General features: G+C 39.0%; 1 protein-coding gene across 1 annotated transcript in view; it reads right to left on the minus strand.

The window, feature by feature from the left end:
* Positions 1-22,865, minus strand: part of LOC135106225 (neogenin-like) — a 49,062-nt gene that overhangs the window by 8,327 nt on the left and 17,870 nt on the right. The window contains exons 6-28 of the mRNA XM_064014997.1: positions 22,296-22,458; positions 22,046-22,191; positions 20,669-20,686; positions 19,562-19,723; positions 18,975-19,245; positions 18,385-18,530; positions 18,091-18,239; positions 17,730-17,856; positions 16,956-17,012; positions 16,251-16,449; positions 15,398-15,701; positions 15,018-15,227; positions 14,619-14,798; positions 12,793-12,907; positions 11,870-12,028; positions 11,490-11,692; positions 10,681-10,842; positions 10,178-10,340; positions 9,466-9,654; positions 9,050-9,215; positions 8,755-8,897; positions 6,922-7,011; positions 3,315-3,410 (exon numbers count right to left, since the gene is read on the minus strand). Of these exons, the coding sequence (XP_063871067.1) occupies positions 3,315-3,410; positions 6,922-7,011; positions 8,755-8,897; positions 9,050-9,215; positions 9,466-9,654; positions 10,178-10,340; positions 10,681-10,842; positions 11,490-11,692; positions 11,870-12,028; positions 12,793-12,907; positions 14,619-14,798; positions 15,018-15,227; positions 15,398-15,701; positions 16,251-16,449; positions 16,956-17,012; positions 17,730-17,856; positions 18,091-18,239; positions 18,385-18,530; positions 18,975-19,245; positions 19,562-19,723; positions 20,669-20,686; positions 22,046-22,191; positions 22,296-22,458 (3,618 nt within the window). The remainder of the gene's footprint in view (positions 1-3,314; positions 3,411-6,921; positions 7,012-8,754; positions 8,898-9,049; positions 9,216-9,465; positions 9,655-10,177; positions 10,341-10,680; positions 10,843-11,489; positions 11,693-11,869; positions 12,029-12,792; positions 12,908-14,618; positions 14,799-15,017; positions 15,228-15,397; positions 15,702-16,250; positions 16,450-16,955; positions 17,013-17,729; positions 17,857-18,090; positions 18,240-18,384; positions 18,531-18,974; positions 19,246-19,561; positions 19,724-20,668; positions 20,687-22,045; positions 22,192-22,295; positions 22,459-22,865) is intronic.

Below are 22,865 nucleotides of genomic sequence, written 5' to 3' on the forward strand. Positions count from 1 at the left end.
GGTCTTACAAACCAGCTTGGAAGCTTTTCTCCTGCTGTGGCTGCAGCTGCACAACCCCTCAGAGATCTCTTACGCCCGAAGAACAGTTGGTGCTGGTCTCCTAACCATGAAGAGGCGTTTGAGAAGGTGAAACAGTGTCTCGTCAGCCCACCTGTCTTGGCATACTTCGACCCATCATTACCAACGATGCTACAGACTGACGCCTCAAGGATGCACGGATTTGGATTCGTTCTCCTGCAGAAGCACAGTGACCAGTGGAAGATGGTGCAATGCGGGTCAAGATTTGTTACAGACACAGAGAGCCGCTATGCAGTAATAGAGTTGGAAATGGCTGCAATCGTCTGGGCAGTCAGGAAATGTGGCACCTACCTGAAAGGACTCCCTCACTTCGATCTAGTGCTCGACCACCGCCCGCTGATACCTCTCCTCAATAGCAAGTTGTTGGGAGAAATAGAGAACCTGCGGCTGCAGCGCATGAGGGAGAAGCTTGCTCAGTATTCTTTCACAGCAAGCTGGCAAAAGGGATCGACACACTGTGTGCCCGACGCCCTCTCACGTGCTCCAGTACAGGACCCAGTGGAGGAAGAGGATGCTGCTACTTCTGGTGACCTCGACCCTCTCCACTCAGCGGTCATCTCAGCGTTATCTGCCACCAATGAGGACGGCGTCCGCTTAGCACCACTCCAGGATCAGACTGTGGAAATGGTACGTGCCGCAGCAGCAAGAGACGGGGAGTACTGCTTGCTCAAGAACGTCATCATCGAGGGCTTCCCTGATCATTGCCACGACCTCGATCACCGCTTGCGTACGTACTGGCCGGTGCGCAGTCTGCTGGCCGTAGACGACGACCTGGTGGTTTACGGGCCGAGGCTTCTTATTCCTCACAGCCTCCGCCGAGAAACACTAGAGCGACTCCATGACAGTCATCAGGGGATGGAGCGCACCAAGCGACGGGCCCGACAAACGGTGTACTGGCCTGGTATGGACAGAGACGTTGAGAACGTCGTTTCTGGATGCTCACTATGCCGTCCACTCCTACCAAGCCAAGCCAACGAACCTCTCTGGCAGGACACGGACACACCCAGCAGGGTGTTTGAGTCAGTTTCTGCAGACTACTTCCACGCAGCAGGCCGTACATACCTCGTGTATGTAGATCGCTTGTCTGGGTGGCCTCACGTGTCTGCATGCTCACGTCCAGCATCGGCTGATCAGCTCGTTCGTGTCCTTCGGGGTGTGTTCGCCGACACGGGCGTGCCTGTTCTCCTGAGGACTGACGGTGGACCGCAGTTCACTTCTTCATCGGTACGGCGCTTCCTGGCTCGATGGGGGGTGGAGCATCGTGTATCTTCACCTCATTATCCACGCTCCAATGGTCACGCCGAGGCAGCGGTCAAGTCCGTGAAGAAGCTGATCCTCACGACCACACAGCAGGGACACCTGGACGAGGATGCGTTCGCTCGCGGGTTGCTGGAACTGCGCAACACTCCGAGGGCGGAAGGGCGATCACCAGCACAAGTCCTCTTCGGTCATCCTATGAGGTCCTGTGTCCCGGCTCATCATCGCTCATACGCTCAGCAGTGGCAGCGCGCTGCTGATGAGTGCGACGCCAAGGCAGAGCGACTGAGGAAGAAAGCGAAACTTCGCCACGACGCGTCCGCCCGTACTCTTCCTCTCCTGCACCTCGGTGGCCACGTCGACGTTCAAGATCACACGACAGGCCTCTGGGATCGCCTGGGTGTCATCGTGGCTGTTGGGCGAAGGAGAGACTACCTCATCAAGATGGGCAGCGGTCGCGTGATGTGGCGTAATAGAAGACACCTACGCCCACACAGACCTCTTGCTCCCCTCCCTGTCGAGCAGCACACCGCTCATGGCGGTGCAGCGCTTCAGCATCAGGGTCACGAGGAACACCACCATCCCGGCAGCCCGGAGCATCAGGGTAACGGGGTACACCGTGGCCGAGAGCAACCAGAGCGTCGAAGCAGCCGACAGCGTAGGGAGCCGAGACGACTGCAGGTGCGGTGGCACCGTAGCACCTACGATTAGTCGTACGTGTTCATTGTACGCTGTGTTTGTTTTGTGTATATGTACCGTGTTTTCTGTACTTCAATCATTGTAACTTTGTTTCATGTGTTACGGTAGCCATAACAAAGATAAGGAATCTTCCTTATGTCTCGGGGGAGGTGTGTGGTTGTTAGCTAGTTGTGTGAACGAGTGAATGAGCGAGACTTGTGTGAGGCATGAATACGTGTATGAGTGAACGAGCTAGGCTTCAGTCATAAGTGTTAAGTGGAAGTGCGCGGCCTGGCGCCGGGAGATCACCTACCTCCAGCCTTCTGTTCACACCTTCTGTGAATAAACACCTGCACTGTTACCTGCGTTTCCTGTGCCCCTGCTGGTCAAGAGTCGAACACACATAACATGCCCATCTTTCACTTAGAAAGCAATTTTTTTATTTTACTTTCAGCTGAGTTGATTGAAGCAATTTTGTTTCCTGTACTGCTTACATCACTGTATTTGACATAAGGAAGAAATACAGTAAACTCCAATTCTTTCTTATTGAAAAAAGGTTCTTAGAAATTCTAGTGTGTGCTAATGAGATGTTCAGTGTGAATACAGACTAAAGTCTGGTAAAAGGAGAGGAGAGCAAGCACAAGGGACAGGACCTTGACGGGTGACTTACTGACACACGTAAGAAGATAAAAATGGTAAAATGAAGTCTTGAAACTTTCACCTGTTCACCTTCTATCAGTTTATATGACAGGCATTCCTCTTACTCTTGAGTTATTATAACCTTTTCTGGTTTTCCTACATAAGGGATGAGCATTGCTAAAACAGGATGTAATATAAAACTTAGATTTTAAATATATCTAGAAAATCACACTCAGAAAGGAAGCAAATAATTGTATACTTACACATCTGTCTTATTTCCACTTTTTTATTACTATTTAGTATTTTTAAGTTTTCAAATATGAGAACAAACATATTAGCAGTGATGGTGAAAAGAGCAAAGCATATGATATTAACTTTTAGTTACAGCAAATTGTGTTTAGAATGTGAGGAACTGCTCTGTCTAGTCCTTAATGTTAGTCAATGTGAAAATACAAAAATGCCATATGAAATTATTCCTTGGTTGATAAGTATAATGAAAAAGGAAGGAGTATAATCTTAATAGCATTATCTTACAAAAAGCCAATGACACATACCTTCTGTTGCAGCCTCTAACCATATCAATGAGGATTTCACATGCATAAAACTATTCCCAGGCATAGGAAGACATAGTGCACTGCATACAGAGAACAGATATTACTTACGGTCTTTGGAAACATCCATAGACATAATGAGAGGTTTGGGTTTGAATGAGCGACGGTTCAACAATTTATCCGTCTCATCTTCACTCAGCTGATCACCTACAGATACATTGGAAAAGGAAAATATTGGGGGGATAAAAACAATAAAAAAAGAGGGCAAAAATAATAAACTAAAAAAAAAAAATAACTAAAAAAAAAAAAAAAATAAATAAATAAATAATAATAATAATAAAATCCTAAGATAAAATGCAGCAGTGAGTGTCCAAGATGACAAAGTCATCTACAAAATTGAGAACACAATTTCAAGCCATCCACACATAGCTTCGTCTTCACAAATAAATATATACATAGAAATATATACTAAACAGATAAACAGATAAGCAGTCGAATATATAAATAAGATAAATTAATAAAACAATTTCATGGAACTAAATTGTTTCAATCTAAGCTTGGATTAAGGATAAGCAAGTTTCATATGCAGGCAATCAAAAAAATTTCAAATGGAGTAACAAACACTTTTAAAAAAGCTAATGCTAAAATTATACAGGATTTCTAAAATGCAAAGACTATATTTCTATTTCTGAAAGTGATTCCATTCCTTGTACCCTGCAACCACTCTCTGGAACTCTCTAATCAATGAAGAAAATCCTTTATCTACTGAACACTTTTAGTTTAAAATGTCTGGTTTTCATTGCCAGAGAGAGAGCTACAGCTCAGTAAGCATGTTCACATAGTTAGGCATACTAAATCAAAAATGCCAGGAAGGTTGCTACTTTGTATTTCACCAGCAGTCTTATGAAACTGAGGAAGGGTGAGGTCAGGATATTTACCTTCAAGGTTAAGAATTGGGCCTTTGTAACTAACAATATGGTCCATACTCTCGAATAATATAATCCTCCCCTCACGAATGTCCATTGGAATATACGTCTCAAACATCTCTGCCTCATACTAATACAACTTTTATATACTACTTACTTTGCCTCTACTCCCTGACAATTCTACACTTCCTTAAACTCAATTCCACTTTATAATTTTGGTCTGTTTATTAAAAATTGTATAACTTTTAAAATTTTCATCTGTATCTCCTCAAATACTGAGATGTTTTGTCTATATCTTCCTTCCTCACTGGATTTCTCTTGGCTCTCTTTACTTTTCTCCTTCTGTCTGTAACTTTCCTAAATTTACTCCTTTACTTCACTTACTGTTATATTTTTTTTCCAATTCTTTCCATTGCAGTTATACTTGCTGGGATAATTCAATAATTACTAACACAAGATGCCTTTCAGACAAATTCTTATACTCTTGAAAACTTTCTGGTGCAAATGTTATAACATGGATGAGACTCAAACTAATGGCTGCCTCCAGCATGCACTTGCACTCTGCTGGCGTACTGTCATGTCAAACACTATTTAAAAACCACTGTTGCAGCAATATGATTTAACATTCATACATACAAACATGTGAATTTCTACAGAGGATATACATACAAGCATACATACAAATATTATTCAAAGTAGCTGTATACAAGATGGGATTCAATAAAGAGAATTAGCAAATAATGTTAGCTTTTCATTTGTGCCACATGTTCATGCATTTCCTGTACTGATATCTCTCCAGTATCATCAGCAAACTGAATGAACAGCACATAACAAACACACTAACAGCAACAGCCACTAAGTTACAGCAACATCAGAAAAAAACCCATCCCTCATTCCTATTTGGATCAAACTGAGTAGAACTGTACTGCACAAGCTTGTGATTATTATCCTGAGTAAGGATGGCAGTTTGTCAAGTCACTGGAGGTGTAGCAGCAGTAATGTGAATATCAGCTTGACAATGATGAAAAGAGTGGCATCTTTCAATTTGGTTAATAGATGAGGCTTAGTAGCATTCACATGAGCAGCATGCAGTCTGGCACAAATCTCTACTAACTGGCATCTAATTATTCATACAGAAAACTCATTCACTCCTTCAGTTCTAGCAAGTACTTCACACAGGTGTGAATCAAATAATTTACTTTAATGTAGCAGAGAGGTCAACATCTAAAATCTGTTTCATAATATGTAGAACCTGAATTTCACCCCATGTTACTAAGTATTCATTGCATAAAAATTGAAGTTTTATGTATAAGATGCAGAAATAAGACAGATGACTGTATCTATTACGCAGCTCAGTCAACACTGACATGTGTAGACTTACAAATAAATGGGAGAGTGATGGTTTGGTAATTGATCTGTGGAGTGATGTCAGGGTTGTCATAAATACACACTATGTCACTCACTGACTGAAATATGACAGATGTTCACAGAAAAAGATCAATCAATGGCACTTTAATCAATATGTAATCAGTGGTCCATTAGAAATGTAAACTAAACCTAATCTGTATATATTTGTCCTAATCAATGATATGTTTATTTTTCTTCCTGGTGATAATCATGGTTCAGTGGCAGGCATATCTTTAATGCATTGAAGGAGGGGTTTTGCTCAATTAGCTCACCATTAAATCATGGTAAGTGTGAGATGGTCTGTCAAAATGTTCAGAAGGACTTTTGGAGAGAGAGAGAGAGAGAGAGAGAGAGAGAGAGAGAGAGAGAGAGAGAGAGAGAGAGAGAGAGAGAGAGAGAGAGAGAGAGAGAGAGAGAGAGAGAGAGAGAGAGAGAGAGAGAGAGAGAGAGAGAGAGAGAGAGAGAGAGAGAGAGAAATAGGGAGGAGGGGACATGATAATTGCATTAGAATGCTAGTTTTCAGGTCTGGTTAGTGAAGTTTACTGTGCAGAAAATATGGAAGAAAAGCGGACAGCTGGCACACCCTATTATAGCGCATCATTAGAGGGCAACTGATATTTCATTGAGATCCTGGGAGTCTTGGACACTTGAGCTCTGTTAGAATTTGATGATTTGCCACATGCATTCATTAGAACAAAATGACTTAAGGGAAGGTACATGAAGCTTACAGGCCTACACATGGCAGTCCCTCTCACCAGAATTTTCTTTATTTAAAGATAGGACACATGTCCACTCTACAAGATGACACCATAGGATTTTGCAATATCATATATTCTGATGACTTCAGTTTTCTCTTCCTGGGTGAGTGACTTGCAGACCTCTCCATGAGGCTGAATGGCATTGGATGGCATGGGCATCATAGTTTGTGAGCAGTGTCAAAGAACACTGAATAGGTCATGGTGCCACAAGGCAGCTGTATGTAGTGAGAAGTGGTAAGAAGTACAACATTATTGATATAATGCATTCCTTTGCCTTCTGCTCCTTTAACCAGTGAACCTTCTGAGCATGTATTCTGGAAGAGCTACCAAAGAGCTCTATTTAGAGAACATCAGAGAATTATCAGACAGAACCAACCAATCAGGTAAATTTCCATGATATGTATTAAGCTTTATAAAATAAGCCTTCATGATAGCTTTTTTGAAGTTATGCAAGTTTTTTAACATAAAATTACTTTTCTACTTACCAAATTTTTACAAAGGACAAACCTTTTATCTATGTTCTGCCATTTCTGCTTCATTCATAATAATAATGCAACAAATGTCTCCACTTGTCTATCTGAAACTCTTACACACTACAGAAGGTTTATGGCAGGACGGGTAACTTACGCAGATAGGTGGATTGGTAAGGGGTGCGGCGGTCGAGGGTGGAGGTGGATGTATAGGTGGTGTTCTTGTCATCAGGTTCATACTCTGGTCCTGTGGGTTTGTGCACTCGACATTATCTACACAAGCATAAAGGTTCGGGGGATCTATGGAGCAGCAAAGTTAGCTTTTCTTCAGAATACAATTACAACACACAAAAATTCTACAAATAGTAAAAATTTTGAGAATTAACAGCACCACCATTGTCTGCTGCCTTGCAAAAGCTAAAAATCTTAAGAGCTGAAATCTGTCCATAAACACAGGATCTATCATGAGATATACAATTATATCTGTAAGCACTTCCACTTACTAGCAATTCATCAGTCACCTAGTTTTACCAACCTTTACATGATTGCTAATAAAGAATATCTGACCAAAGAAGAAGCAGTGAGAAATTTTACAAGACTATAATAAAATTATGCCAAGCTCTACTATACTTTGTTTCTAAACCACTGCCACTGCCAGAAGTTGTAAATGCACCATTCAGAGTGTGTAGTTTGGAGATGACGCTAACATCTTGGTTACTCTACCAAATGGCAAGAGTCAGCCACCAAGCCCACCACTATGAAAATAATTAGGTAAGCACTACACTGATTCTCCCATGTCAAGTGGAAGACAGAGGATGATTATCTTACTGCCAAAGCCTGCACCAAATGGCTGACCTGTCCCAGACATTTCAAGCTGTATGTACATGCATATTACATGATGCCTCTGCCATGGGAATTTCTCAAAATATTGAGACCTTTTCAAATTTTTAGGAATTCTGAAATTTAGAGTGACAGCACCAGTCCACATTCATTTTATTAATTTTTTATGACAAACTTTCTATGTAATTAATGGAAACATTTTAGTAATGCACAAATCCATGAGGAGATGGTTTGTCAAAGCAGGTCACTATTTTATATATAGAGAGAGAGAGAGAGAGAGAGAGAGAGAGAGAGAGAGAGAGAGAGAGAGAGAGAGAGAGAGAGAGAGAGAGAGAGAGAGAGAGAGAGAGAGAGAGAGAGAGAGAGAGAGAGAGAGAGAGAGAGAGAGAGAGAGAGAGAGAGAGAGAAAGTGTTAAATTACCAGACTTTCTTGTCATTCTAAATTCTTGAAACAGTGTTTGTACACTTTTTTTTCCATGCCTTGCTTCTTTATCATCTTTCATGGTGTGGCTGAGGCCACTTTTGGTCTCTTTCAGCAAGTGTTTCCCTTTACTACACACAATCTTCACACACACCCATTCAGGAGGGCAAGATTAGTAGCCTTCTGTTCCTACCTGCTGCAATGTCACACCTCTATTTATGTCTTGTACATAGCCTATTCTCTTCAATATGATCAGAAGCTACAATGTGCAGGGAAAGAAAGTCTGCCTGATCCATGGATGCAAACCATGAATGCCTCAGTTGCAATCAGATCAGACTAATCAATACAATGCAGGAAATCTTGCAGTACTCTGTCTCAGTGAGTCTGGATTAGTTACTATGTAGCATAGTTGCAGACAACAGCAAAAAAATAAATCATTGATGCTTGCCATTCAGATGCAGATAGTATACACACAGAATCCTCAATACCTTTGACATTCTAACACAAGATGGTTCTCATGTTAACAGACATCCCTGATCTGTCTCACACCTATCTTCACAAGGTATGTTGGACAAAAATAGGATAAAAATTACACTTAAATGCTGCTGGATCAGAAAGACACAAAGTTTACAGGTCACAAGGTAGAACACACATCATATATTGTGTACTCTTTTGCTGTAAAGTATACAAAAATATAATTTAATGAAATTCTGGAATCTCTGCACCAACCTGTGTGGTTGATAATGGCTGCATGATTTGGCGAGTTGCTTCGTTCACCCTTGTCAAAATTTTTCAGCTCCAGATGGTCGTGATGAATCCACAGATCTGGAGGCTGAACATCAGGCTTGTTGCTTTTGCTACAACTACCAACTCTGTAAAATTACAGCAAAGACATCAGAATATTTCCTAACTACTACACAGCATTAGCTAGGTATGACTGTGGACCTACGCTTTACGGTCAATCATGACTATGGAAGGTTTACAATCATCTAGGTATATTTTTTCACAATGATTACAAACTTACACAATGCTTGGTCTAGGTTCAGTTTTGACTCTCCGGCAGTACAGTGTGAGGGCCACGAAAACCCCAAGCAACGTAACAGCTCCAGCTACACCAGCAATGACCAGCACAATCAAGCTTCCTTTGTCCACAAACCAGCCTGGAGGTTCACCAATACTCTTTCCAGCAGCTGCAATAACAATAATGTCAGTGATGTATAAAAATAGCTCATCTCTAAAAAAAAAGTGACATTAGAATGTTATATTTCTGCCCAATGCAGGACTTGAGCCTGTGACAAATTGAGCGTAAGATGAGTATGTTGATCCCAACACCTCTGTTAATAAAGATATATTCATATAAATCTGATATGCCTGAACACCCTTTCAGAATGAATGATACACGATGTTTGTGGGAAGGCTTCTTTTCAACTATTTTCCTACCTGGAAGTGTTGTGAAATTTCCCACAGATGAGTATGGCCCAAAGCCTTTCACATTGCGAGCATGCATCTTGTAAAAGTACTGAGTTGAAGGTGTCAACCCACGGACTGTGAAAGTCATTCTGTCTCCCATCACGTTCTCCATCACCCAATCACTTCCCGTTGGGTCAGTGGTGTAGAATATCACATAACCTGGAAAAAACAAAGATTACTTATTATCTATCATTGCTGAGCTTTTTTCTTTTCATGGAAGCTAGTGTGCAATGAAGTTATACCTTCATTAACACAGTTTCTCTTAAATGACTGAACCTACTGAACAGCAAAACTCATGTTATTCATTGTCATAAAGGTACTTGCTAATTTGCATGTTTAAAAGGATATAGATATTTTGCTATTATTTAACTGGCATTGTTTCTGATTAAGTGGTGATTATATTCTGCAGCTCCTTCCAACCATTCACAAGAGCTGTGTTGTCATCAGCAAACAATTACCAAAATACCTTCCATCCTTTTCCATCACACACTGTTTTTTTTTTTTATTCTCGTTTGCCAATGACTAGTTTCAGTTTCATACATAAATTGAACATAATTCAGTATGAGAATTTTTTTTAATATATAATATCTTTTTGACATACAAAATTTTGATACATTAAATATTCATTTATTCAAGTCTTACGGCTGAGACCACTATTCTTAAAATAAAAATATGAGTCCACCTGTGATTTTTCCATTGTTTTGCTTTGGAGGCTGCCAATTGAAGATGACAGTAGAGGGTTCATCAGGGATGGTGACCACTGTTACATCTCGAGGTGGAGACGATGGACGTGCCACCAGCGTTGTGTTGGAGGCAACCAGACTCCAGGGAGACTCACGCTTACCCTGTTGTGAGCAACCAAAGGATGCTGAGGTGAGTGATGGGACACAAGCAGAGTTAGGGATGAATTAATGACTGCTTCTTCTCTCACTGTAGATAGTAATGATATAAAGACACTAAATAAATAATAATGTAAATAGCAAATGTACTGTCAAAATGGAGAGGTAAAAAAAAAAAAAAAAAAAAAAAAAAAGGAATGATGATGATGATGATATAATGAGGACTTTCTAAATAAAACTGCCTTTTGCATGGATAAACACTGCGAGTCCTTGCATCTTAAGGAAAATCTGTATCAATTCTCGTTTCATTAAGAATTGATGACATAATTAAGGTAATATCTCTTACCTTTATTGTTTTCACAGCAAATTCATATACCGTTGACGGCTTGAGGTTGTCAATGAGACAGGTCACGTCTGTTGCATTGATGTAGCGGAAACGTGGGCTGGAGGATGATGCCGAGGAGAATGTGGTGTAGCGCACGGTGTAGTATCTTGTATCACTGATGTACTGAAATGGGATAAAAATTACATTACATTACATTGAGAGAAAATTTTTGAAACTTACATCATTGATTTCACAAAGGATATGTAATATTTAATATGATAAACTTTAGGGATAATTAAAGGATGCAATAAATCCTCAGCATAATGAATTACTTGAGAGACTGAATTATACACACTGGAGAATCATGGAAGCAGCTTAAAAGAGCAAGAAAAATTCACACATGCTGAAGGAGACTTGAAACTTGTAGCACAATGGTTCACAAGTTAAGACAAAAGGATCACTGAAGCCTGAAACCTGAGGAGTTTTTATCACCTAAGTTAATTTATTCACTACAATTCTGAATTAATAATTACATTTACTTAGTTACCACAATATTAACACTCAGCCATTACTTCATCTGGACACCCAACAAATACAGCACTTTGAATATTCTGAAGACAATTGGGGTATATGAAAGGAGAAGGATAAACATAATGCTATAATGAATGTAAGAGAGAGAGTGATAAGGCTGTTAGTGGAACTAGGGCTGAGACACTTCAGTAGATAAGAAATGGATGAGGAAAATGGCAGGAGGATTGGTGGTGGTGATAGAGAGAACAGAATATTATGGGTGCTGTTGAGGCTCAGTACTACACCACAGCAACACTCACCTGGTTTCTGTTCAGTGTGGTGTCAGTCCACTGCAGCGCCACTGTGAAGGGTGTCAGCACCACAGCCTTCACACCCACTGGAGTCTCGAGCGTTGGTGCTATTTCCTCCTCTTCTGGCCGGGTGCGCACTTGTTCATACACTGGCTGGCCGTCTCCCACACTATTGAAGGCCCGCAGGCTAATTACATACTCTGTGTTGGGTTCTGAGGAGATGGAAATTTGCCATAGATATATTAGCGATATAATGTAAAGACAGTATCATAAGTGAGAATAAATAATCCCCTTGTAGAAAAGAGCAATACAGTTTAGAGCTGTGATATGCAATATACACTTCTTATGGAGAAATATAGACGTGATCCACAAATTACAGCTACACATACCTAGTCTATCGATTATGTAATTGAGTTGCTTGCTGTCCACGATTTTGGAATATATGTCTGGCACTCCCGGGCCCCAGCCAATAGTGTAGCCACGCAGCATCACATTGTGCTGTGCCGGGGGCTGCCATCGCACACGGATGTGGTCTGTCAGAGCCACGGCTGTTGGCATCCCATGAAAAAAACAATCACATATTAAAGGGTGTATTTATATTTTCATAAATTAATCATATCACCATATCAACACTGGAAACTGTAACAAGTAAATTAACAGGACAGATTGAACCACTGAATAAATATACTAACTAAAGCAATGCATATGGAACAGTGACTCTTAATTCTCAATCCCATAACTCTATTTAGACATCTTGGTAAGCAGCAGCAAAACACCCTTGCTCTATGTTATGACTCAATGATGTGTGCCTATGTACATATTGTAGAAGTTATCAGTGATGATCATACATTATGATGTGTTTTGCTGTCAGAGTTACAATGACAGGCCACTCTTCCCCATCCATCTATCAAAACTCTAGGCAATGCTATTACATAAGCTAAACCTCAACAGAGTGGAGAAAAGAATTTATGCAAAATGAGTGTATCTATCTTATCCATTTCCCACAGAAGCACAAATTTCACTTAACCATACTTCTGGACTACCCTGTTAGCACAAATAACTAGTTAACTACAGTCACCATAAGCTAAGCTGAACTAAAAGCCACACTCCCTGCTTTCTCTCTCTTTCAGTGGAACACCTATAGTATAAGCTGTGAGGTCTCAAAGACTTAGTGACAGCTCCATCTTGCCACCCAACCTGCTCATATGCGAGGTTGAGACTGACAAAGCCTTGCAAAATGATGATGATGATGATGATGATGATGACTCCTAAATTATGATCTTGTGCTACAGATAATAGGATATGATGTTACCTTTCAAACTGACAGGTTTGTCTGGGACTCGATTTTCATCCAGGTCATTAGCAAATGTCTCTGCCAGCTTGGACTGTGTGTATGGACCTGTACCATTGACAGTGAGGGCAGCAAGCTGAAAATTTTAAGCAGCAGATTATATTATGATGAAATTTCAGTTACCAATTACACTTCCCTGTCATATATGTATATTGTATGACTATGACAAATTAAATGCAAAAAAGGGACATTAGAATTTTCCTGGGTGTACTCTGTAGAAGAGCTTCATAAATGTGTGTGCAAAGTATCTGAACACTCAACCTGAGTGCCTCACTCAAGTTCAATTATCCATAATCTATTTTGAGATGTTAATTGGAAACAAATAAATAAATATATAGAATGAAATAAAATAATGTAAAAGTTTTCAAAGTTGTAAATTCTTTCTAACAATCCCAAAATTTCCTACTTCAGAATGTCGGTCTGTCCCACTAGAGGCAGTTTATGAAGCCAGTTGTGGTCATTTATGTAAAAATACATGCTTGTTCTGCTTTTGTAAGTAATAAACTTACATTTATAGATAAAAATTTCAGATTCTTAAGATGTCTTTTATGTATTTATATATACAGTAAAATCTCAGTTCATGAACATTCCTGTTCACAAATTGGTTCATCGGTTCATGAACAGATTTTCCTAATAACTTTTGCATTGGTTCATGAACAGTGTTTTGGTGTGTGAATGCTCTGCAAACCCCCTCAGCCAGTAAGTACACCATCAGGTGCATTATGGAGCACCTGCTGTGAACAGTGTTCAAATGAGTACTTTGTTTGTAAACATTACTTACTGGATCTTTTTTGCTTTAATTGAGTTATTTTAGCCCTCATTATGGCTCCTAAAAAATCAAAAGTGATAGTGGCAGTAGGAAGCCTGAGTGTATTACTGTGAATTCAAGAAGGAAATAAGAGTGTAACATGAGAATGGCACTTGTGTTTCCAACATTGCCAGACATTACCATAAGGCAAAATCCACCATCTGTAGTCTTGAAGAGCAAAGAGATAGTAAAGGTGGCTGATGTGGCTAAAGGAGTGACTATGATACTGAAGCAAAGGCCTAATGTGATAGATGAAGTGGAAAAATTGTTGTTAGTATGGATAAAATGAAAAGCAACTGGCTGCAGATAATGTTAGAAAGGCAATAATTTGTGAAGAGGCTAGACACTTGCACAATGATTTGTTCTGTCACAGAAAACACTGAAAATGAAAAAATGCAATGTTTCTGATGCTAGAATGGTTTAATTGTATTTACAGTAACTTCAGCAGGAAAAATTGTTTCAGTTTGCAAACTGAGTCATGAAAAGGATTAAGTTTGTGAATCGAGGTTCCACCATATATATATATATATATATATATATATATATATATATATATATATATATATATATATATATATATATATATATATATATGGTGTCCCATAAGTTTCCATACATATGGTATCAAGAACGCCATTACAAGCATAAATCCAGATGTTTGAACGTGTTCTTCAGCAGTGGAGGACATGCAATGAAATGTGTTTTCAACACAAAAGCAGTCATGTAGAGCATATTATATAAATAAAAATGTTTTTTTTTATAATTCTATAATTTCTTATAATTTTCCTATGTATGGAAACTTATGGGACACCATATATATATATATATATATATATATATATATATATATATATATATATATATATATATATATATATATATATATATATATATATATATATATATATATATATATATATATATATATATATATATATATATATATATATATATGTAATGAGGTAAATATAAAGCATACCTTAATGGAATAGGGAGTGCTTTTCTTGAGCTCTGTAAGTGGAAAGAGTCTTCTGTTACCATCTGTGGTTCTCGTTTTGGAGGAGCCTGATTTGCCTCGCTCCTTGTAACGGATTTTGTAACCAGTGATGATTCCATTCTGATGTTCAGTTGGTGGAGGTTCCCACCTGATGATAAGACTCTGAAAAATAAGGCATATATATAAGACTTGATAACTGGAAAATTACAAAAATGATACCCTGAGAGAACATTATGTAGATCTGATCCAAAATTCAATGTATGCATAAGATGAATGAAAATTATTTTGACTAAACCAATAGCAAAAGTGCTGATGATTCCAAAGGTACTTGAAGCAAAATTTTAAATGATGTGTTTGCTAAGGAAATCTTTCCCAGCTTACCTCTGAGCTGGCTGCCTCAACAGTAACATTCTGTGGCTCCTTTGAGGGCACGTCTGAGAAGGTTCTAGCGGTGACTTCTGGAGTGGCATCTCCTCTACCGTTGCCATTGACGGCTGTCAACCACACACTGTACTCAGTAAACTGGTCAAGACCTTGAAGATCATAAGATGTGCCAGTGACTTCCACTTCATGTTCTTCTGCTGATCCCACCTAAAAAAGAAAGAAAAGTTTTAAACAGATTAAATCTGAGAATTTATTATCACCAATAAACTTATCCATAACACTCCAGCATAGTATTTCTAAACAGGAGAGGGCAGCCCAACGCTTAGGAAGATAAAAAGTAAGTCAAGCACCTAAATATCTTGAAACTCTATACACACCTGCATATAAAACATAGTATAACCAATGATGGGTGTTCTTGCTAATCTTGGAGGTGACCAAGTGACTTCCAAACTTGTTGGAGAGGTGGGAACTACTTTAAGATTTTCTGGAGCTGAAGGAAGATCAAGATCAGGCTTGGTGAACACTCGCACATCCTCAGTGGAAGCTCCAACCAATCCGTTGGAGGTGTGGGCCACCACTCGCACCATATAGTTGCTCCCAGGGATGAGGTCACTGATCTGAGTTTTGTACTCATCAAGCCCTTCACTGGAGGAGCTGGCACTCACATTCTGGACACGCTCCCTGCAATGAAGAGGATCAAGGCAGCACAAATTACTTCCATGCAATAAGTCTCACCATAAAGAATACCTAGCAGTCTTTCACAAAGCAAAAACAGAACTGGATGGGAGAGATGAGAAGTTTTGTTGGCATGAACAAGAATAGATGGGTTAATAACAGAAATTCATGCAGAAAATTGTGGGGAGGCTTTGTTCTGCAGCTGAGTCATGGAGGCTAATGATGATGAAGAAATGATGGATAACTGAAATCTAAGAGTTGTACTGACCATAAAATATCAAAATATTAAGTGCTTAGTGCACTGTACAGTGAATTGTCCTTGTGAATAGACTGAGAAAGAAGCAATCCACTGAAATAAAGTGTCTTTCAGATCCAACATAATAATAATAATAAAAAAAAAATAATAATAATGATAATAATAATAATAATAATAATAATAATAATAATAATAATAATAATAATAATAATAATAATAATAATAATAATAATAACTTTTAGGAAGTAAAGCACAAACAGTAAAACAAATAAAGTCCTTGGCAAAAATGCAATCCTCACCTGAGGGAGTCTTCCTGCCTGTAGAACACTGAGTAGCCCACAATATGGTCATTGTTGAATTCGGGTTCATGCCAGGCTAGTGTGATGAACCTGTTGCTGGCAATGATGGCCTGAAGGAGTCTTGGTGCAGAGGGAGCCTGAGGGTGAACCCCATCTGAGTCTTGACCTTCAGGAAGGTAAGATCCTCTCTCAGGAATGCCTGCAGGGAGAGATTAAACACCTTCATGTGAAGACAATTCTTATTAGGCAATACATTTAGTTCCTATCAGTGGTTATTTACTTGATAATACAAATGTGACAAAAATAACATACAAAATACCATACAGAGTCGGGATGCGCACTAAACTTTAACAATAAGGTCAATTGATACAGGAACAAAAAGTCTCTGCCCTTGCCAAGGCACTCACAGCACATGGCACCTTACCAATTAGGCTACAATGATCCTCATGATCCAAGTGGAGTTTCAAACTTAACAGTCCTGTCACTACTTGGCTTTCCTCATGCTTCAGAAATAAGTTTCCAAGGTATTACAACTCAAACAGAGATTGAACAAAAAGAGAAGTAATACATGATACAGAAAAAAATACTCCAGGTATTTTCTTATCTTACCCCACAACCTGCAACCAGTCCAGGAGTGAAGATTCATATCTAAACAAAAGCTTCACTTATGTTAGGTACTGGCAGCAATGATTCAAAGAAACTCACCTTGAATGATTGTGCTGATGGTGGTGGTGGCTGTGGGGTCTGAGGGCATGCTCCTTCCTGAGGGTGACCCCAGACAACTCATTATCACAATACCACAACAAAAGTAATAATGCTTGGGTAAATCACAATTTAGTAAAAATTAATGAAAACAATGAAAAGAACCTAAATGGCTGGTCAAACATTACTGGGGATTTAATGCCACTCAGTTTCACTGAATATATATATATATATATATATATATATATATATATATATATATATATATATATATATATATATATATATATATATATATATATATATATATATATATATATATATATATATATATATATTGAACAAGGAAGGCAGACCATGGGGAAAAACAAATTAAGTAGAAAAAAAAAAAGAAAGAAAGAAAAAAAAGAAAAGGGGGGATGTGCTTTACCCGTAGAGTGTGCTACAGTTTTGATCCAGTCTTCAGGGTTATGAACACAGATCAAAAATTATTTACATGCATGCTATGAAGCACATGCACCAATATGAATAAATCAAACATAAAATTTTAAACTACAACTTTAGTACTGTATCATTACTGTAGATGCCTAATGAAATGCTCATTTGTCTGTTTGATGATAAGGAAAATGTTATCAGCTTCAGCTCACTGAAAATTTAAAAACAGCAAGGTTACACTCCCTAAGTCCTACACAGTTCACAACATGTGAGTACTCATAAATGCAAAAGAAGGGTTACAACATGAAAACAATCTGCCTTTAGGAAACTTCTGGCTCTTACTTGACTTGAGGACTCGCAGCTGAGCGGCAGCTTGAGTGTCCCCTGCTGAGTTGTGCGCCACACACTGGTACATTCCCGAGTCCTCTCTCACCAGTCCCAGGATCTTCAAGTTGTTGCCACCGACAATCTGTGATATGTTCCAGTGTTAACTACAGCCAAATTAACAATGAAAAGCTGTTATAGTTTTCATTGTTACTCTTCAACCCATTTGAAAAAAAATAAATAAATAAAATAAATAAAATAAATAAATAAAATAAAATAAAATAAATAAAATAAATAAATGAATAACTAAATAAATAAAAAACTACAAATGAAAAATCCATCTATTATCATCATAGATGACAACAAAGTCAACACTCACCTGAAAATATTCAGTTTCAACCAGCAATTCACCGTTCTTCAGCCAGTAGACGGTTGGCTCTGGTTCACCATACACATTACACTCCAACTCTACATCTTCTTTTTCATATGCCAATGTGCTGATGGGCTGCTTCACAAATCTTGGAGCAACTGTCACATCATTTTTCACATGTCAGTGATTATGATCAAATACATGGTACTTACTGTATTTAATTTCACACACAACTACACCCACTAATAAACTAATTCCCCACACACACACACACACACACACAGCTCAAGTACATGTGCTCACCTTGGACTTGTATATGAGCCACAGCATCCACAGAATCTTCCCTGTTCTCTGCCCGACACATGTATGTCCCTTTATCCTCCTGCTTGAGTCCAATTATCTGCAAGCTTCTCGTGGTGCCAAAAAACAAGAAACGTGTGTCCAAGTCCCTGGAGCAAGAAAAATCTTCATAAAGAATCTTTCCAAGTTACATGAGAAATAAGGCACTCCAGTTTGATACACTAATCCTTGGTGATGGCTTGACTCTTCCTGAAGTGAGGATTGGTGTACTATGTCATATCATCTTTTGTATTCCTTCTCTTTTTTCTATACCAATGCAGTATCATCAGCAAACAGCAGCTGATTCAGATTTTTCTCTCTACCAGCAGCACTCACCAGTCTTAAACCTCTACCTAACTTTATCTTATTCGTTCCCCTAACAACATTCGCATGAACACAAAATAATGTAAGATTTGCATGAAAACTTTTCACATTCAATAATCTACCACCAAGTTCATACAATCTCAAATCAATCCACAATTCTTCCCTATCACAAAACATACATTGATAAAAAGACATTTGCTACTAGAACTGATTAGTTATGTGCAACTTACGCCATGTCAATTGTTGCTCCGTCCTTTAGCCACACGACAGTTGGCTCTGGGTATCCATTGGCAGCACAATCAAGAGTAATGTTGTCTCCAACTTTGCCAACAGCAGATTTTGGCCGAGCAATGAACACAGGTCGCTGAGTGTCTCGGAGAGCATAGGCTTCTTCCACGTTGAGTGTAGCTTGCTGTGACACCTTGCTCTTGTCAAGGCTACTGGCTTGGCAGTAATATTCACCTTCATCTGTTGTGGCTACATTCTCTATTTCTAAGGCACCTGTTAAAGAAAGGGACCTTTGTAAACTAAAGCTACTTTGTAAAATGATGTAGGTATATCTATCACTATATGTCAAGAATTGTAAATAAAACAAAGTTAAAAGAAAATATAGTTGAGAAAAGAAAATGCTGATGTGGTCTGAGAAACTGATGAAAAGATGAAGCTCAGCATGAATGAACCAAGACAGAATAGTATGAAGCCAGAACATGAGACATGGGAAGTGATGCAGCAAAAGGGATAAGTCTATTATAATAGTGTAGCAGTAGTAAACTGGACTCTTAGATTCTGATGATAATGAACTCATATAGACACTCACCAGATGGAAGGCGAGTCATCCGTGAATCAAGCTCTAGTGGATGACTGTTTCTGAACCACTTGATGGTGGGTGACGGGGTGCTGGCGAGGGCACACGGAAACCTGGCACGCTCTCCCTCAAACACCGTCATGTCCTGAGGCTGCTCATCAAATTTTGGCAGAGCTGAGGGAAGAGAGCTGTGTCTTCAGCTAAGAATCTTTGCAGTACTGAAAGAGTGACATCCTTCCCACATAGGACAAAAATTCTCTAAAATTCTGGGAAAAATTGAGGTGCATATTCACTCATTCCTTCCTATTTCCTTACTAAGTAAATCTGCTTTAAAATATTAGAGACAATTTAATCAGGTAATATAATATGAACATGTTGGATCAGATTATCAATGTATTCTAGGACATCATCCCCCTTGCAGGAGGATAGCCTTGACAAAACGTCATGTCTTGTTCTATTGTAGGAGTGAAAATACAAAGCAGAGGATTCTTTGGCCCTTAACCTATTTCTTTTCATTGCTTTACATGACACACATTGAATACAGTAACAGTATTCTGCTAACCCAGCCTTGAAGTGTTCAGCCCAGCCACGTCCCTCTTATCATATGAAAAGTAATACATACACAGCTGTAGGCAATGTATTAGTTGTTAATGGTACTTAGACTTACGCAAAGCACATTCCAGCAACAATATTCATTCAAAAGCCTTCTATAATTTACATCAGGGGGGGAAGATGAAAATCAGTAAGCCACTAAAACATTACTCCCATACACTGGGCATCAGAAGAAATTCATCTAAAAAGTTTAATACAAAAAAAAAAAAAAAAAAAAAAATGTAAGCACATAAAATTATATAGTGAAATTTGGATAAAATGCATTGTCTCATTGAGACTGGAGAGATAAGGACATAGATACATTGCTCATATAGAGATAGAAAAGGCTCTCATAATGAAAACAATATTGAGATAGTATTGATTATTCAGGCCATCATTCTTTATGCTGCTGACAAACACTGCTTGAAAATGCACAAGATCAAAGAGACTTGGGCATTCAAATGACTCTGTTTGATTGTAGAATGCATATTACAATATGTCATGCACAAGATCAAAGTTTGGCATTACCATCCTCTTCCCAGCCGCCTGTGAGAAAAGAAATGAAGCATGAGTGGTGTTAGGTGAGCCAATGATTGGCACAGGATTAGTTAATGCTATCTGGTTCATAAATGCACATTCCTGTATGAAAGTATGTACAATGCTTACTGTGATTTCTTCACATGCAATACAATTATATTTTGTACATAGTTCCTTTCTTTAACTATGAATAAAGGAAATATTAAATGGTTCATTGCTATTCCACTGTGGAAAAACATATGAAACAACATAATGAAAAGATCTTGGTCTTTTTGTATTTAATTGTACAATAGACAAGTCAATGCTACTGCTACTATGTTTTAATTTCTAACCTGTTTTCTAATGAGTGAAAACTGTATGTAATTAATGAAGGTCAATGTCAAGTGGTGCTAGAAGACTTGGGTTTTGAGTGTGGAAACAATGTGTTTTTGACAACCAAGCCAACTTCAATGTCTTGCACTGCACAAACAATTCATCACCTTCCCTTGGAAAATATGAAGTCAACATGTTTCTTGCCTCTGGTGGCAAGCTTCAATGATGTATTCTTCTCATGATTTCCTAACCAGTCCTCTCTAAAGCAAAAGATGCCCTAAGAATGTGACTGCTTGTGTGCTTTGGTAGAAGAACATTTGATTATACTCAATCACAACTGGTTATTGCAAATAGAATAACTTTCTTGTATGTGCAGACAATGATCAATGAGATGAGCTAATGGAGTCAGTGAATCACAGGAACTAGTTAATTGTGGGAGGGTGTAATCCACAGGAATTACAAATCAAACATCACTTTTTAATCCCAAAATAAAATTTTCACTGCCCAAGTCAATTATAGGAGAGTGTGATCTACATTAATTATGAAACCAACATCAATTTTTGTCCCAACATGTATATGTTGGAATGATTACCATGCTTATGTTGTGTCTCAATGAAGAGGGAGGGGCACCATGTTAAACATGTCATAAATGCAGATCATGCTGTTATCATGAGGGACCCAAATGTTCAGTGCCAGCCCTGCTGCTGGTGCTGCAAGTTAACATTCACTGAATGTGACTGACACACATACAAAACTGTTGACTTGTAATGCAGTCACACTTGACTCTGATAGTGAGATTGCTGAATTTAAAAATCAAAGAAAGTTGAACTATCCTCATTTACAACACTCACAGCAAGATGGAAGTAAATGGTTTTATGTATATGGAAATTATATATTTCCATTTTTATTCTAAAATTTAATGACCAATGCATCAACTGTTGAGTCTTACAATTGTGCAACCTTAAATACATATATGCATATAGTACCTGAAAACACAAAAGGTATACTTCTTATCAATGGATCAGCGCTTCAGTGAATGAGGGTCATGTCACTTACCCACAATGCTTAACCTGGCACCAGTGGACACAATAGTGCCCACACCAGGGGAGGAAGCTTGGCAGTGGTAGATTCCCTCATCGGTCTGTTCTGACCTTGGCCCATTCACCCACGTGAAGTGCAGCGTCCCATTAGGCAGCACATACCTGAAGTGAGATGCAAAGGGGAAGGGGAGTGTTTTTTTTATTACCTGTGTTGGTTGTGAAAATACGGTACTCTTCATGACAAGTGTTGGTATGGTTTGCTGTACCTGCGGGAGTCACTTGTGGTGTCGATGGGGGAGTTGTCGCGGTGCCAGGTGAGGGTTGGCTCAGGCTGACCCCGTGCCTTGCAGTGCAGCCACGCCGGCCCCCGCCGCCGCACCACAGTGTCCACAGGCTGCACTGAAAACGACAGGCCACTCCACTTTCCATCTGAGGAGAAACAAAAGAAATCATTAAAATAACAAACACATTACTAAACAACATTAAGTGCGATAATTTTACAAAAGATACAAACTGATAAATACCTGGTTCACAGTCTACTTAAAAGGAAGAAACACAAATTTTTTCTATTGTGCATTTTCTGATACATATACACAGTACATACCTAGATGCTGCACGTGACCAAACAAGTGACCAGCACAACAAAGAGGACCAGCACTGCACCCAACACTCCACCTGACACTCATTTAATTAAACATGGCAAAACACATCCCTAGACTCTCTCTCTCTCTCTCTCTCTCTCTCCATAACAGTTCTTTTATTCTTCCTCACTCCCTCCTTCTTCCCATCCCTAATGTGTGCTAACGATGAGCAGAGGAGGGCACGCTGATGGAGGG

The sequence above is a fragment of the Scylla paramamosain genome, chromosome 13 (genome assembly GCF_035594125.1).
Source record: "Scylla paramamosain isolate STU-SP2022 chromosome 13, ASM3559412v1, whole genome shotgun sequence".
In the NCBI taxonomy this organism is placed as follows: domain Eukaryota; kingdom Metazoa; phylum Arthropoda; class Malacostraca; order Decapoda; family Portunidae; genus Scylla; species Scylla paramamosain.